The sequence below is a fragment of the Branchiostoma lanceolatum genome, chromosome 13 (genome assembly GCF_035083965.1).
Source record: "Branchiostoma lanceolatum isolate klBraLanc5 chromosome 13, klBraLanc5.hap2, whole genome shotgun sequence".
NCBI classification, from domain to species: domain Eukaryota; kingdom Metazoa; phylum Chordata; class Leptocardii; order Amphioxiformes; family Branchiostomatidae; genus Branchiostoma; species Branchiostoma lanceolatum.
The window spans coordinates 11,164,516-11,176,912 of NC_089734.1; the positions used below are offsets into that span (position 1 = coordinate 11,164,516).

At 38.4% G+C, this 12,397-nt stretch overlaps 2 protein-coding genes and 1 long non-coding RNA gene across 7 annotated transcripts in view; all 3 read left to right on the forward strand.

Moving 5' to 3' along the window:
• LOC136446786 (RNA-binding protein 45-like) overlaps positions 1-4,831 on the forward strand; it is a 68,026-nt gene extending 63,195 nt beyond the window's left edge. For all 4 annotated transcript variants that reach the window (XM_066445361.1, XM_066445360.1, XM_066445362.1 and 1 more), the window contains exons 9-11: positions 39-184; positions 949-1,159; positions 2,667-4,831. In XM_066445361.1, the coding sequence (XP_066301458.1) occupies positions 39-184; positions 949-1,147 (345 nt within the window). In that variant the 3' untranslated portion in view covers positions 1,148-1,159; positions 2,667-4,831. The remainder of the gene's footprint in view (positions 1-38; positions 185-948; positions 1,160-2,666) is intronic.
• A 278-nt stretch (positions 4,832-5,109) lies between these two features.
• LOC136447386 (uncharacterized) lies at positions 5,110-12,287 on the forward strand. Of its 2 annotated transcripts, XM_066446238.1 has the most exons (7): positions 5,110-5,276; positions 6,568-6,852; positions 7,546-7,692; positions 7,931-8,035; positions 9,728-9,814; positions 10,258-10,404; positions 11,322-12,287. In XM_066446238.1, exons 2-7 carry the CDS (start codon positions 6,736-6,738, stop codon positions 11,535-11,537), a joined length of 819 nt encoding a protein of 272 aa, XP_066302335.1. In that variant the 5' UTR covers positions 5,110-5,276; positions 6,568-6,735; the 3' UTR covers positions 11,538-12,287. The 2 variants fall into 2 exon arrangements, with proteins under 2 accessions (XP_066302335.1, XP_066302334.1); XM_066446237.1 differs by lacking the exon at positions 5,110-5,276 and having other exon boundaries at positions 6,363-6,852.
• On the forward strand, positions 8,506-9,232 carry LOC136447599 (uncharacterized). Its single transcript, XR_010757761.1, has 2 exons — positions 8,506-8,787; positions 9,112-9,232. It is a non-coding gene; the product is annotated as an uncharacterized lncRNA (long non-coding RNA).
• Positions 12,288-12,397: the final 110 nt, after the last annotated feature.

Below are 12,397 nucleotides of genomic sequence, written 5' to 3' on the forward strand. Positions count from 1 at the left end.
CTTCAAATTAATTGATTGATATCGCCCCCCTCCCCCAGCTCCAACAGTACACACCAGGCTACTGCACGGCACAGTTACCTGGTCCCCAGCCATTGGCTGATCCCAGCTCAGACGTTGCGGAGAGACTCTTCATAGTTTGCACACCCACAGCGCCTCCTGAATACGCACTGAAAGATGTCTTCAGGTGAGAGCGTCTTTCTGTCACACTTCTTTGCTTTCTTTAATTAAGTTTACTTCATGGGAGATATGTCAGTTAGACAATGGGCTCCTCATATATAACTAAATAAAAGCTTTGAATTTGTATTGAATAATTTGTTACCGGGACCTGGGTTGATTTTAACTCCAAGCTAAAATCATCCTGGGGCCTGGTCATTTTTTTAAAAATTATCCACCCAGTATTTTCTACTTTTTATTTCTGAAAGTAAGTACATATCTATGTAATGTATACAGGTTTGATGAATAATGATTATCAAGTGTACAAGATGTATAAGCTCAATATTATATGTGAAAGATTAACAACCTTTTCACTATGAAATCACCTTTTCAGTCATCCTCCTTTTCTGAGTTTTTGTTTAAAAGCTGGTTTCTCCAGTTCTTCCCTTTAGTCACTGACAAAAGGCAGCGAATGCTGTTTGAAACGCCTGACCATATCCAAATTTTATCAAGTTGCTTGAGTAACTGCTACCTTGTGTATCTTATTACCTGCATGTCTAACCTTCATCGACATACTGTAAATGCAGAAATGTTTGCAGTGGTTTTATGTTCACGGTTTTGCGGTAAGGTTGAGGCCATGCACTTACAATGTAGCCTGTGCTTCCATTATGTGACTGTATACGTCACGCTACTATTGTTTCAAACCACCGCAAGCACTCCATTTTCTCCCTACCGCAAAATTAGATCCCTGCAAACTTTGATCACGTTTTCTTTTCTCCACATTTTGTCCCTCAGCCGGTTTGGAAAGCTGATCGACGTGTACCTAATGAGGGACAAGAACTACGGTTACGCCAAGTACGCGCAGAAGGTCAACGCCGAGGCCGCCATCGAATCCCTTCACGGCCAGGAAATTTGTGGTCAAAGGTTAAAGGTCATGCTCGCCGACCCTCCCAAGCAGGATCAGTCGAGGAAACGACCGCGGACGAGCAGCTGATGGAGAAAACTGGTAACGATTCTTCAAATTCAAGTGCAATACAAACATGTTGGCCTTGAAGTAGTGTTTTGTTCGATGATGTAAATGAAACTGCATTGGTATGCGTTCCGATAAACCGCTCTTGCAGTTTTTTTATGACAAAGAAAATGTTCAGTATTGAGGCTATGCAGAGCTTGTGCGACCAAAATCAGTATTATTAACTGATGAAAAGGTTTTCCCATTTCTGACTGTTTTCTAATCTCCAGAGCTGCATTTGTACTGCACAAATTTAAATGTACAGATTTTAGCAACATTTCTTGATAACTTTTGTGTCATCTTAGCAAAACTTTGAAAGAGAACACATGTTATTTTTAAAGCCACTTTTAACCTCTGAGAGGTAAAAGTCCAATTGTGTACCAAACTCAGAAACCTCTAAGAGGAAAACGAAATATTATTGTCCCGTATGAGGGCATATATGACTTAAATCTATTTATCTTTCACGAAAGGAACAGTTGTGAAATAGCCTTTTATGTCTAATGTACCCAAGATGTGTCTTTGCCATGTTACATGTAGAGGATTTTCTATATTTATACTTTGGTAGCAGTTCTATACTATAATATGTATGTTGTTGTGAAAAACAATAACATGATGATCATGATAGCAATACAGATAAATTAAGGCCATGACAGACAAACATTCCATGAACATATAGTGAGAGAGTTGTATTCTGGAACCATGTGAGAAATTGTATTGGAAAAGTTTGCAACATTTTGCAATCCATTATTTTGAAACGCAACAAACATCTCTCACCACAAGTTTACAAAGTTGTTAACTGTATTTTCCACTTCTGAAGCCCTTCTGTAGTACAGTTTTCTGTCTTTTCTGCCACTGCTAGATACCGAGCAACTGTTAAAACTATTATTCTTAAGTCTTTTTTCTTTGCTTCTGGTGAAAATTCTTGGGACCAAATGGATTCCAACTTACAGGTGTACATGTAGAAATCTCTGATGATATTTGACGGATTTCAATTCAATCGTTTGACTGTGATACTGGACAGACTTTGGCCCGCCACTTCAACTACACTGTTTTTGAATGGATTCCAAATTCTTTAGTTGAAAAGGAAGACTAACAAAAAAGCTGGAAAGTAAAAAAAAAGCATTTGTTGAAATCGTAAGTCAATGTTAGTAGTAGGTCACATTGAACGTTGTGCTTTTTATTTTGGACTCAGATTTTTAAAAAATCATTGTTTTGTTAGCCTCCTGTGCAGACCTTCTGAGTGGCCGGCTACTCTTAAAGGCTTTTTTGGCTGATTTTTATGTTCTTACAGGCTTAACATAATTGATATGGAACGTAATAAGAAGATAGTGAAATGAGGAAAAAAAATTAGAAAAACATGTGGAGTCTGCAACGGAGGCTTTTTTGGGGGGGGGGGAGAAAATGTAGAGAGAACAGTGTTCTTGACTTGTTAGGGCCTTTACGGTTGGTTATTCTCCCATGAAAGGAAGTTGTTGACGTCTCCTTCCACCTGGCACTGTTTCAGCACTTCCCACCCACCCTCACTGGACGCGACGGAATAAACCGCCCAAACGACAGATCGATGAATCCAGACAGAACTGACAGGCACTGATCAACCCGTACGCGAGACAGGCCCTGCAGGGTCCTGCACAAGACAGGTCCTTGCAGATGACAGTCACAATCAGGCACCAAGAAAAGAATCCTTGGACAGCAACATTTCAGACTACATTTAATGCTGGTCACTTTGAACTTGGAAAGACACAAACAAATTTTATTGCAAGGTAAATTATATCATTAACCATAAACATAATGACAGAAATAATGATATCAAACCATGGAAGAAATTATTCTTTTTCATATGACATTCAAAACTTCACTGCACCAAACAGCAGATTTGAATATCAGGTTTTTGATATGATTCCCTCAGAAATTGGAAAACGACTTTCTGAACGAAAAGTGACCCGTCATGTTTAGTGATTTGACTGCATTTTCCTCTCAATCTATTGTCCAATCCTGTCCACCCCTGCTTGTAAAGTTGGATCACCCAAAATTTTCTTTCCACACTACAACATTGACTTATTTCGTATTCATCCACTTTTTAAACAGGGGTGCTGCAATGCAGTTTTGCCTAATTTTTGACAAGAGTACTTCTCGCTTTATATCGCAGACTGTAAGACTGTTGCTTTTATTAATGTGAAGACGATGTTATGTTATTGTAGATATCTGTAAAGTAGTGTTGTTTCATGCTTATGTATATAAACCAGTGTCCAAGACAGTTTCTAAAGTGTGACACCATGCCTCATGAGATATATAAACATGAGTGTGCAAGTTATTTTCTTCTACTGCATTTTATTGAGGGAGAGGGACTTTGTTTTTCAGGTGTTAGATTTGAAGATTATTTTCAAAAACCTACATGTAAATTTCTTCAGTGTGCAGTATTAAGTTAAGAGTAATGAAAAATCACACTAAAAACTAAAAGAGTATTATTCTGTGCCCCTTATTCATAAAACGTCCATCCCTTTTGATATATTCATCATGAATATTTTCACATATTCATCATGAATATTTTCATGTATTCATTATGAGTATTTTCATGTATCTATCATGAATTTTTTCATGTTCAGTATTCATCATGAATATTTTCATGTATTACATGTACATGACTGAATTACGCAAACTATGAGTGGAGACTTTCTTATCTGTCAAAACAACTTACATGCATACAATCATGTATACATCAGATTATCTTCCAAGTATGTTTACAAAAGCCATTTTACGTATTTTCTATAAGAGCAAGTTTATGACTTTTCTCTTAATCTACATGTAGATTTGCAAATGGAACAAACTCTGATTGATAACAAATTTATGCATCATTTCAATAAAATGCAGAAATAGGAATACACATGTCTAATATGTGTGTGATTGTGCAAAGAAGACCATTTTTAGGGGTAGTGTACATGTACATGTATGTAAACAAATTTCTTAGACACTCACTTTTGAAATATAGTGACTAGTGTACTGATGTACATGTAGATTTTCAGTCATTCAATCCTTGATGAAAATCTCATGTTTCGATGTAAAGATTTTAGATTGAAATGATAAGAAAAACTGATTTACATTGATGATATTGAAGCAAAGCACTCCGGAATCATATTACTCACTTTCAAAATCTTGGAGCATGAAAATTAGTAACTTCAGTGAAGTGTTTTTGTTTTCTAAATCAAATACTTTCATCTGTAAGTTATATTGTCATTATTCAAATGCTTGGCTTTTTTTCATCAAAGAGAAACAATTTGCCGAACGTATCAAACAATCATTGTTAGAATGTAGGAAATGGAACAAAGATTATATTGAGAAAGTCTTCACTATAAGTGAAACATTATGTATTTTTCATAGCTTGTTTCTTCTTTTATCTAACATTATTAAGTTGTTGTTTTCTTCATTCTGCACTGAAAATTTTGTTGTCAAGTTTCTATACCAAAAAAGCTTCAGTGAGGTTACATTCTAACAAAAGGTGCCAAGAAGATGTAACTCTGTCGACTGTTGTAAACTATTCTTTTAAGAAGAAAGATTTGTTCAGAGAAGCTGTAGTGAAAAAGCTGTTGTGAAAAGTTTTGATAAATATTTTCGACACTTGAAATAACTTGCTGGTCAGAAAAAAAAGAGATTAAAATTGTATTAACCTGCAAACTTGTCTGTGCTTACTTTGTCTTTTTTTTACAATACAAAATGTACATTTATACATTTAACCTCCAATAACAATAATCAGCCGGTTTACATAAATCCGCCACTTTAAAAAACAGTGGGTTTGAGAGATCTTTAGTGCCAATGGTTGGTGCCTGTGCATCGTCAGCACAAGGACAGCACCTGGGTACTGGCGAAATATAGCACACCACCCAAATCAATCGCTAGAGGGCGCTCGTGCATGGTCAAGTTTTACTACTTGGTGTAGACTCTGCAGACAGACTGTAGCATTCGACTACAAGGAGCAAGATTGCCAAAGCAAACATGGTGCAGGGCCATTCCAGGGAAAAGGGGACACTGGAAGGAGGCTGAGAGTACAGCGTCCCGTAGAAACAGACGGGAACTTGCTGCCAGAAAACTTGCTGCCAGAGAACTTGCTACATGTTAGTAGGTACGTAACGTTGTATACAAGTTATAGATCCTATTAAAGAATGGCAAACCTTTTGGTGCTGGGATGATAATGCTTCTTGCAGCATCCTTCACTAGGACACAAAGGCGTGACCTGAGGATTGAACGTTAATAATTTATTCTCAAAATTCAGGTAATCTCTCACGGGAGGTCCAGAAGCGGCGGGGGGTGGGGGGGTGCGTGTACTAAGTATATAACGTTATAGGTTTACGGTACGTTGGTGCTTGGGGGTCCATCTGTATTCATCACTTATGATTGAAACTGCAAGGTGGCGCTTGTGCATCGTCAGCATTTTAACACGTAGTGATCACATCAAATGGTTTATTTTGACATCCGCGTCGGCAGATTTTGCCCTTTTCGCACACTGTACCACTGACGCGATTTCATGGATGACACCAGCCCTGCTGAAACACCAATGATAAAGGATTTGTTGTTAATCATGTGATAAGCTGTTCCGTGTGTTCAATGAATTTGTCCGGATACGCAGCTTGTACTGTTCACTACAAACCTGGCGTGTTATGCCATGAGGCAGTTTACCAGGTATACAAGCAAAGAAATCTTTACAACCTGCTTTTGATGTTCGAAAGAGAAAATACGACTAGTGATGCAACAGAGATTACAGGATCTAACGTTACGGTCAAAGCGAAATTTGATTGACAAAACTCTCCGTAGTTTTTTTTCTTCTCAATTCCACTACAATAGAACTTTTTAGCCATAAGTTGGCAACTCGGTGGTTACAACAATGTTAGCGGATGATGAACCTCGTCTCTTTCATTCTAGGCAAGCTGTTATGTAGCATTTCACAGCTTGACAGTTTAACGTACGTGCGGCCAAGTTAAATATAACTTTTGCAACATTTTCTAGGCCCATTTATGTACATGCTCGTCATTCCAAAGGAATGTGGACAAGTCTAATTCCGATTTAAAGAAGGGGTGTAAAATACAACTCTTAGGTATTGCATGAACGTGCTCATCAGATTCCCAGTGTATTACTCAATATACTACTAAATGACAATATGTCCCACCAGGACAATAGGTGCAGTATATGATTAAGACATTATTTTATCCAAATACATAAGATTCACATCTTGTATCCCCTCCTATCGAAGATATTTGGGCCGTCCTGGGATGACCCCCTGCGGTGTAACGTTTCATTGCACCTGCACCTGACAAGCACCTGCAAACTTTTCCAAAGCCTGGATGAAAGAAATTTGAACGATCTACACCAACTTTTACCTAATTTCTTTCACGATTCGGTAAACTATGGACACCAAGGTGGATCTTTCGTCCATCGCGGAAGAGGATGTTGAAAGATTCCTGTTTTGTGCGGAGTCCCGGACCGACACGCCTCCACCTAAACCTGCCGGTCTGCAGACCGCTAAGCGCCGAAGAACCTGCCGCCGAGGTCCGATCAGCAGCAAAGCCGGTCCGTGGAGAAGGAAGATGTTGCGGCAGGGATTTAGCGGGAAGATGACGGTTCGGGACGGGCTGAGCAGGATTAAAACCCTGGTCCCGTACGTCGCAGAGCAGCCGCCGGCTTCTGTGTCCGACATGTCAGAGGTAAACGTTAGAATAAGGCGGGATGACAACACAGAAATCAAACTACACTAAAATGTACTGACAAAATGCCCCATACAAACATTGCAAAGCCAGATACGTTGGAAATAGCGTTTGTATTTCAACATTTGATGTCATAGACTTTCTGTTGTGTTCTCCAAAACAAAAAAAGATCACCTTCCAGAGTATGTTTTTGGAGCTGTCAAATGCCAACCATACAAAATTATGCCATTATTTGTCACATTACGTATGTGATGCATGTACTGAGATATTGGAACGTTGATGGTCACATTAATTACGAAAGAATGTCGTATTCAGATATGTTAATATTATTACAGCGATGTCAAATTTACCGGCGAGTTCATTGACTTGAAAAATCTACCCTGTAGGCCATGTTTAGGTATGACGTATCGTTTGTGGGCGGAGTTACGTAAACTTGAAAACTCTTTATCCAATCAAAAGCTTCAAATATGGTAAAGGGGGCGGAGCCTCGTGACTCTATCCAATCAGAAGCTTTGAATACTACCGCTATACTTTGGGAGGCGGAGCTAATGTGACAGGAGCCTATCGGACAACACGAGTGCTTTGTAGGGGGAAGTTTCAAATTACTGGTAGGCTCATTTATGGTTTCAGGTTGAAAAACACCATGCAAGCCTTCCTGGTCCATCCTCTTACTCCTTAACTCCTTCTTTTCAGCTGGAAATCATCCACAGTGCGACTCGCTACATCACAGAACTGGAGGGCCAACTGATGAAGCTGAGGACAGGGAAGACAGGTGGAAGGCGTGTCAGAAATGCATCAGGATCTCCCTCCAAACTTTTGGTAGACACTGCATCAGCCACTGTAAGACACATTGTTTTACTGCTCTAAAATTTCCTTTTCTATAACCTTTCAGTTTACATACTTTCCCTATGGAAAGAATACAATGTTATGTATTTCTATCAGTAAGTATTATGACATGTAACGTTACAGTCTGTATAATCATTGCATGGATAAGCAAAGTAGCACTTTTATGATCACATCTAACGTTACTATTTATCTTAAAATTTTTAGGATAGGGAGATTTTGCACTCCTTTTCAGGTAACAGTGTCAACGCACAAGATTGCAAGTGCTGCCCCAAGTCCTTACAAGAAAACAGAAAGATGTCCCAATGCAAGAAAGGATGTAAAGAAAGATGTGGCCAAGGTATACTTGGTGATGTTTTGTTTTGAGTTGTTGTCAGTATTAGGCTGCACCAAGTAATTTTTATGGATGACGTCCGCGCGCGCATTGATTCTAGTCTGTTCCCAGAAAAAAAATTCCGCTTCCTGTAACTATGACCAAAGAGTTACGACAGTGACGCAAATCGTAAGATTAACGTAAAACTTGTCACGCGAAATGCATCAATAAGGAAGTGGCTACTGACAGGATGATCCTGTCAGCAGTAGAAAAAATTGCACTGCTGACAGGACGATCCTGTCAGCAGTGGAAATATCTGCACTACTGACAGGATCATCCTGTCAGCAGTGCATTTTTTTTTACTGCTGACAGGATCGTCCTGTCAGTAGTGCAGATATTTCCACTGCTGACAGGATTTTTCCTGTAAGCAGCGGAAATTTTTTCTCAATATGTGAGCATAAAAGTGAAAAAGGACGGCAACGTTGTTGTGGATTGGTACGCTCTCGATGTCGGTCAGGGAGAGCTGACGTTCGCGCAACTGTACGAGAGACTTGTAGCGGCGAGCCATTGAGTTTCGGCCGTACAATTTCAAGCAAGTCTTGTCAAGATCAGCTACAGTGCATTTTTTCTGCAATGACGAGAAGATCGGGAGAGGCATTGAAGTTTACTCCGGCCTGCAGGTGGGGCAGGCAACCAAGCAGTTTGTGTGTTTCATCCGCATGGAGGTCGACAAGACAGCTGCCACAACTGAAGCTCCTAGGCCCAAGTCTGTTTTTTAGGTATGAATAGTTCCGTTCTTTAGTCTGTTGTGGATCAAGTAACGTTATCATGTACGAAAAAATTATAATCTGGGAAGGGGAAGTGTAAGATGAATGCATTCATGTATTCTGCATGGATAATGATCATTTATTCGTTTCTGGTTATTTATACTTGTTGGGGAAATATGTGCTTTTTTTATTTCTATCATTTTTGGTCCATATTTGGCTCTTGAATAATTGCTATTATTCATTAGGATTTCTAAAGCATAGGTAGAGATGTAGTAATGCATGCGAAGAGTTAATCAGCAACTAATTTTGCCTTTTTTATATACTATGTTTCTGCAGGCCTGCAAAATCAATGGGATATGGAAAGAAACAGGACAGGACGACAACTGCTGTTCAACTTCAACTGATTTATTCAAATTATTGCTGTTTTCATGATGAATAAAAGAATTGTTAGTTGTTACACTGTGTTCTCTCATTCAATTTGTGTCCTAACATGTGTCGTTGACTATTATATTTCAAATCTAGACATCTTGTTTTTTTCGGCCCTTCTTGTGTTTTTTTTGCGCTCTCGCGTTAGATTTAGGGTCTCCAAAGGACGTCATCCATAAAAATTACTTGGTGCAGCCTTAGGTGAGAAAATGAACTAAAAGTCCCTATAAACCTAAAGTTTGAGCCATTTAAAAACAATTGTTGCTCTTGAAAGAAAGTAGGATTCAGATTTAAATGAGATTAAAAGAAATATTGTGATGAAGATGATAATCATTTGTCAATGAAGGTTAGACTGAAGGTGATAAGATACAGCAAAAAGGTGGACAAGCATCACTGAATATGAATTTGGAAATGGTCAGACGTTTCAGGTAGCATCCAATACCTTTTGTCAGTGACAATGAGTGAGATTTGTTGAAAGGCATTGAAAATAATGTTAATTTCTTATTAACAAGAACATTCTTTTCAGAACAATTCAGGTTTTCCTGGCAAGGACTATTTCAACGTTCCTGACATGGTAGACTTCAAGCCCGGAGACGAGAGGATCGTCAAGGAGGTATGACACCTGTCTCTGTATCTGTTTCAAGACTAGTCATTATAACCGCCTTCAGCGTAGCACATCAGCTTGACAGTAACGCGGCATGGTAGCAGCTGTTTGACGTTATATTTCATTGAACGACCTGTAACACCTAACTTTTGCACATCTATCTGTAAGCTTTTTTTAAAACAATCTAGTGAGGATGTTTCTACAGTGTCTATGTGAGGACAACAAGATTCATCTGATTGTACTTTTGTAAAGTTACAATCTGTTGGTCTCTTCCAACTTGAAAACTTAACAACTGCTTTTGGAGAAAGTTTTTTTGACTTGTAGTGTTCTAAAAGTAGATTCTTTTTGATACCTGTAGATTATAGATGAATAACGTTATGCTCACTAGTAAAAGGAGGCTTGATGACCTTTCCTCCCTAGAAAGCCATCAATGATCTTAACTATTCCGGCAGGACTTGACTGTACTGATGTCGCTGGACAATGGCGTGGACAGCTGTTCCTCCAGTGACTCCTCCACACTGCCGGAAGGTGCTGCCGCCAGCTGTACAGGTCTGGACTGTGGCCAGCTGCTCAGGGAAACAGATGTACTCCTCTTCCCTGTGAGACACCTCATAGTATTCTTTATGTACATGTAGTATGGGGCCAGGGACATAGGTTTTTTTATCTCCATGAAAAATGGAGATATTGTTTTGGGTGTGTCTGTCTGTCTGTCTGTGTTTCCGCACTACTCTAGTCAGCATAACTCAAGAACCTCTTTGCATAACTAATGAGGAAAATCTATATTTGCAGTGTTTTCCATTACAAGACTCAAATACATGTAAAAGATGTAGTTTATGGCAAGTGGAGTATCAACAGATACCAATTATGCAAATATATTACTAATTTGCATAATTAATGCAAAAGTGCCATTATTCATCTAAGTGTTAGATGAAGGTTTGTCAACATTGCAACATGTGTAAATTGGTTAAATGTGTTCATGACCAAGCATATATTATGTAAATGTGTAAGTCATTTGCATAAACAGAATAGTTCATGGAGATATGAGGTCACAGAACTCTTGTTCTTCAATTTTTTAACAGTTGAGACAAGAAAGTTTCAAATTCTGGCAGAGAACATAGGGGCGTTTGTGGGTGTCATGGAAGTCAGGTTATTTCAAGGGTAATCAAGGGCTAAAAAATAATACAGACTGAATTTTGTTCTGACACTGTAAAGTAAGTGTCACATGTTCATAAGGTCATGTAACCGAGGTGATTGGTCAGCTGAAGAAGACCGCAGAAGGACAGTAGAAAATTCAATGAGCTGGAAGAAAGTTTTTAGCTGTATACTACCTGATGAACTTTCATGCTCATACTGTATAATACTATAAGGGTAAAAATTGTCTGTCACTTCCTAAACATTATGACCTTCATTAAGTGGGGGCATTGTAGATTTGTTATGTGTTTAATGATTGCCTTAGTTATAGAGTAAAAATAGTTTGTTCATAAAAAACATGTAATGTAATCCCTTTTCCACACAGGACACCTTCTTCACCCAACTGAATGACCTCCTGCCAAAAGATCTGAACACCCCCGGCGATGCAATGGGATCACCCATTGGTATAACCTCTCAAGTTCAAGGTGATGGAGAGACAAGAATCCTGGTTGAAGTGAACAACAAACCTCCAGTGGAGTATGTCTTGGAAGATGGTTTGAAGATTCAAGAATATGAGACAACAAGTCTTCAGGAAGACTAAGACATATAAAGACTGGAGAGTGAAGAGGATGGCACATACAGTACATGTAGAGAGTGCTGGGTTAAGATTGGTCAGGTTGCACTGCCAAGGATTTTTTGTGAAGGCAACATGGAAGGAAGTAACTCAAAATCCTAGTTATAAATGTTTAAGGACAGCTGTCCTTTTGACATTACAACAGTTAATTGTGAAGTTTGTAGTGTTAAATTCACATGGTTATCACTTTACAAAATGAATTTAAAAGTTCCATAGTAATTCTGGTTGCCAATTTTGGTGGGCTATGAAATGATTAAGTTTCAATCCCAAATAGAGACAAATGCCTGTAAAGGACATGCGAAATGGCCATGAATTTAAACTATTAGAACTGAAGGTCTTCGATTACTAATATAATACTTTGTCAATTCCAGTTGAATTTTAAAGTTATGAAATGCTTGAGACCTGATGAAATACAACTTACAGATGTTAATGAAGGACACAAAATGGCAAGATATTGACTGTTCTTTGCATCAATAGATTAAGGATGCCTATATACTATAAATTTGATTTAAACCTGTTAACTACCAGTATGTGAGAAGGTTTTTAAAATTCTGTTGCATTGGTTTTTAGTACATCAGATGTTATTTGGGATGTCATGGATTGTAATGTATTAATCTACTTGTATCTATTCTACCTCAAATATTGTGAAAATATAACTTTTCATTGTACCTTCATATGAATTTCACACTGACAAAAAGAAGTGCATTTGCAACAACATTTGAAGATTTGAGTTTTTTCAAGATTTCCTGTTTGTGCGTGAACAGTATTAGTATAGCATCTTTTTTCCTAGCTACGCTACGTAATAACTTATCTAATCTTTTAAAGTA

What these genes read in the sequence shown, in the direction of transcription:
- LOC136447386 (XM_066446237.1), top strand. Translation starts at nt 6,556, where the DNA reads ATGGACACCAAGGTGGATCTTTCGTCCATCGCGGAAGAGGATGTTGAA. An exon ending in TAAAGAAAGATGTGGCCAAG is followed by an intron (nt 8,036 to 9,727) that starts GTATACTTGGTG and finishes CATTCTTTTCAG; the next exon opens with AACAATTCAGGTTTTCCTGG. An exon ending in ACGAGAGGATCGTCAAGGAG is followed by an intron (nt 9,815 to 10,257) that starts GTATGACACCTG and finishes CTATTCCGGCAG; the next exon opens with GACTTGACTGTACTGATGTC.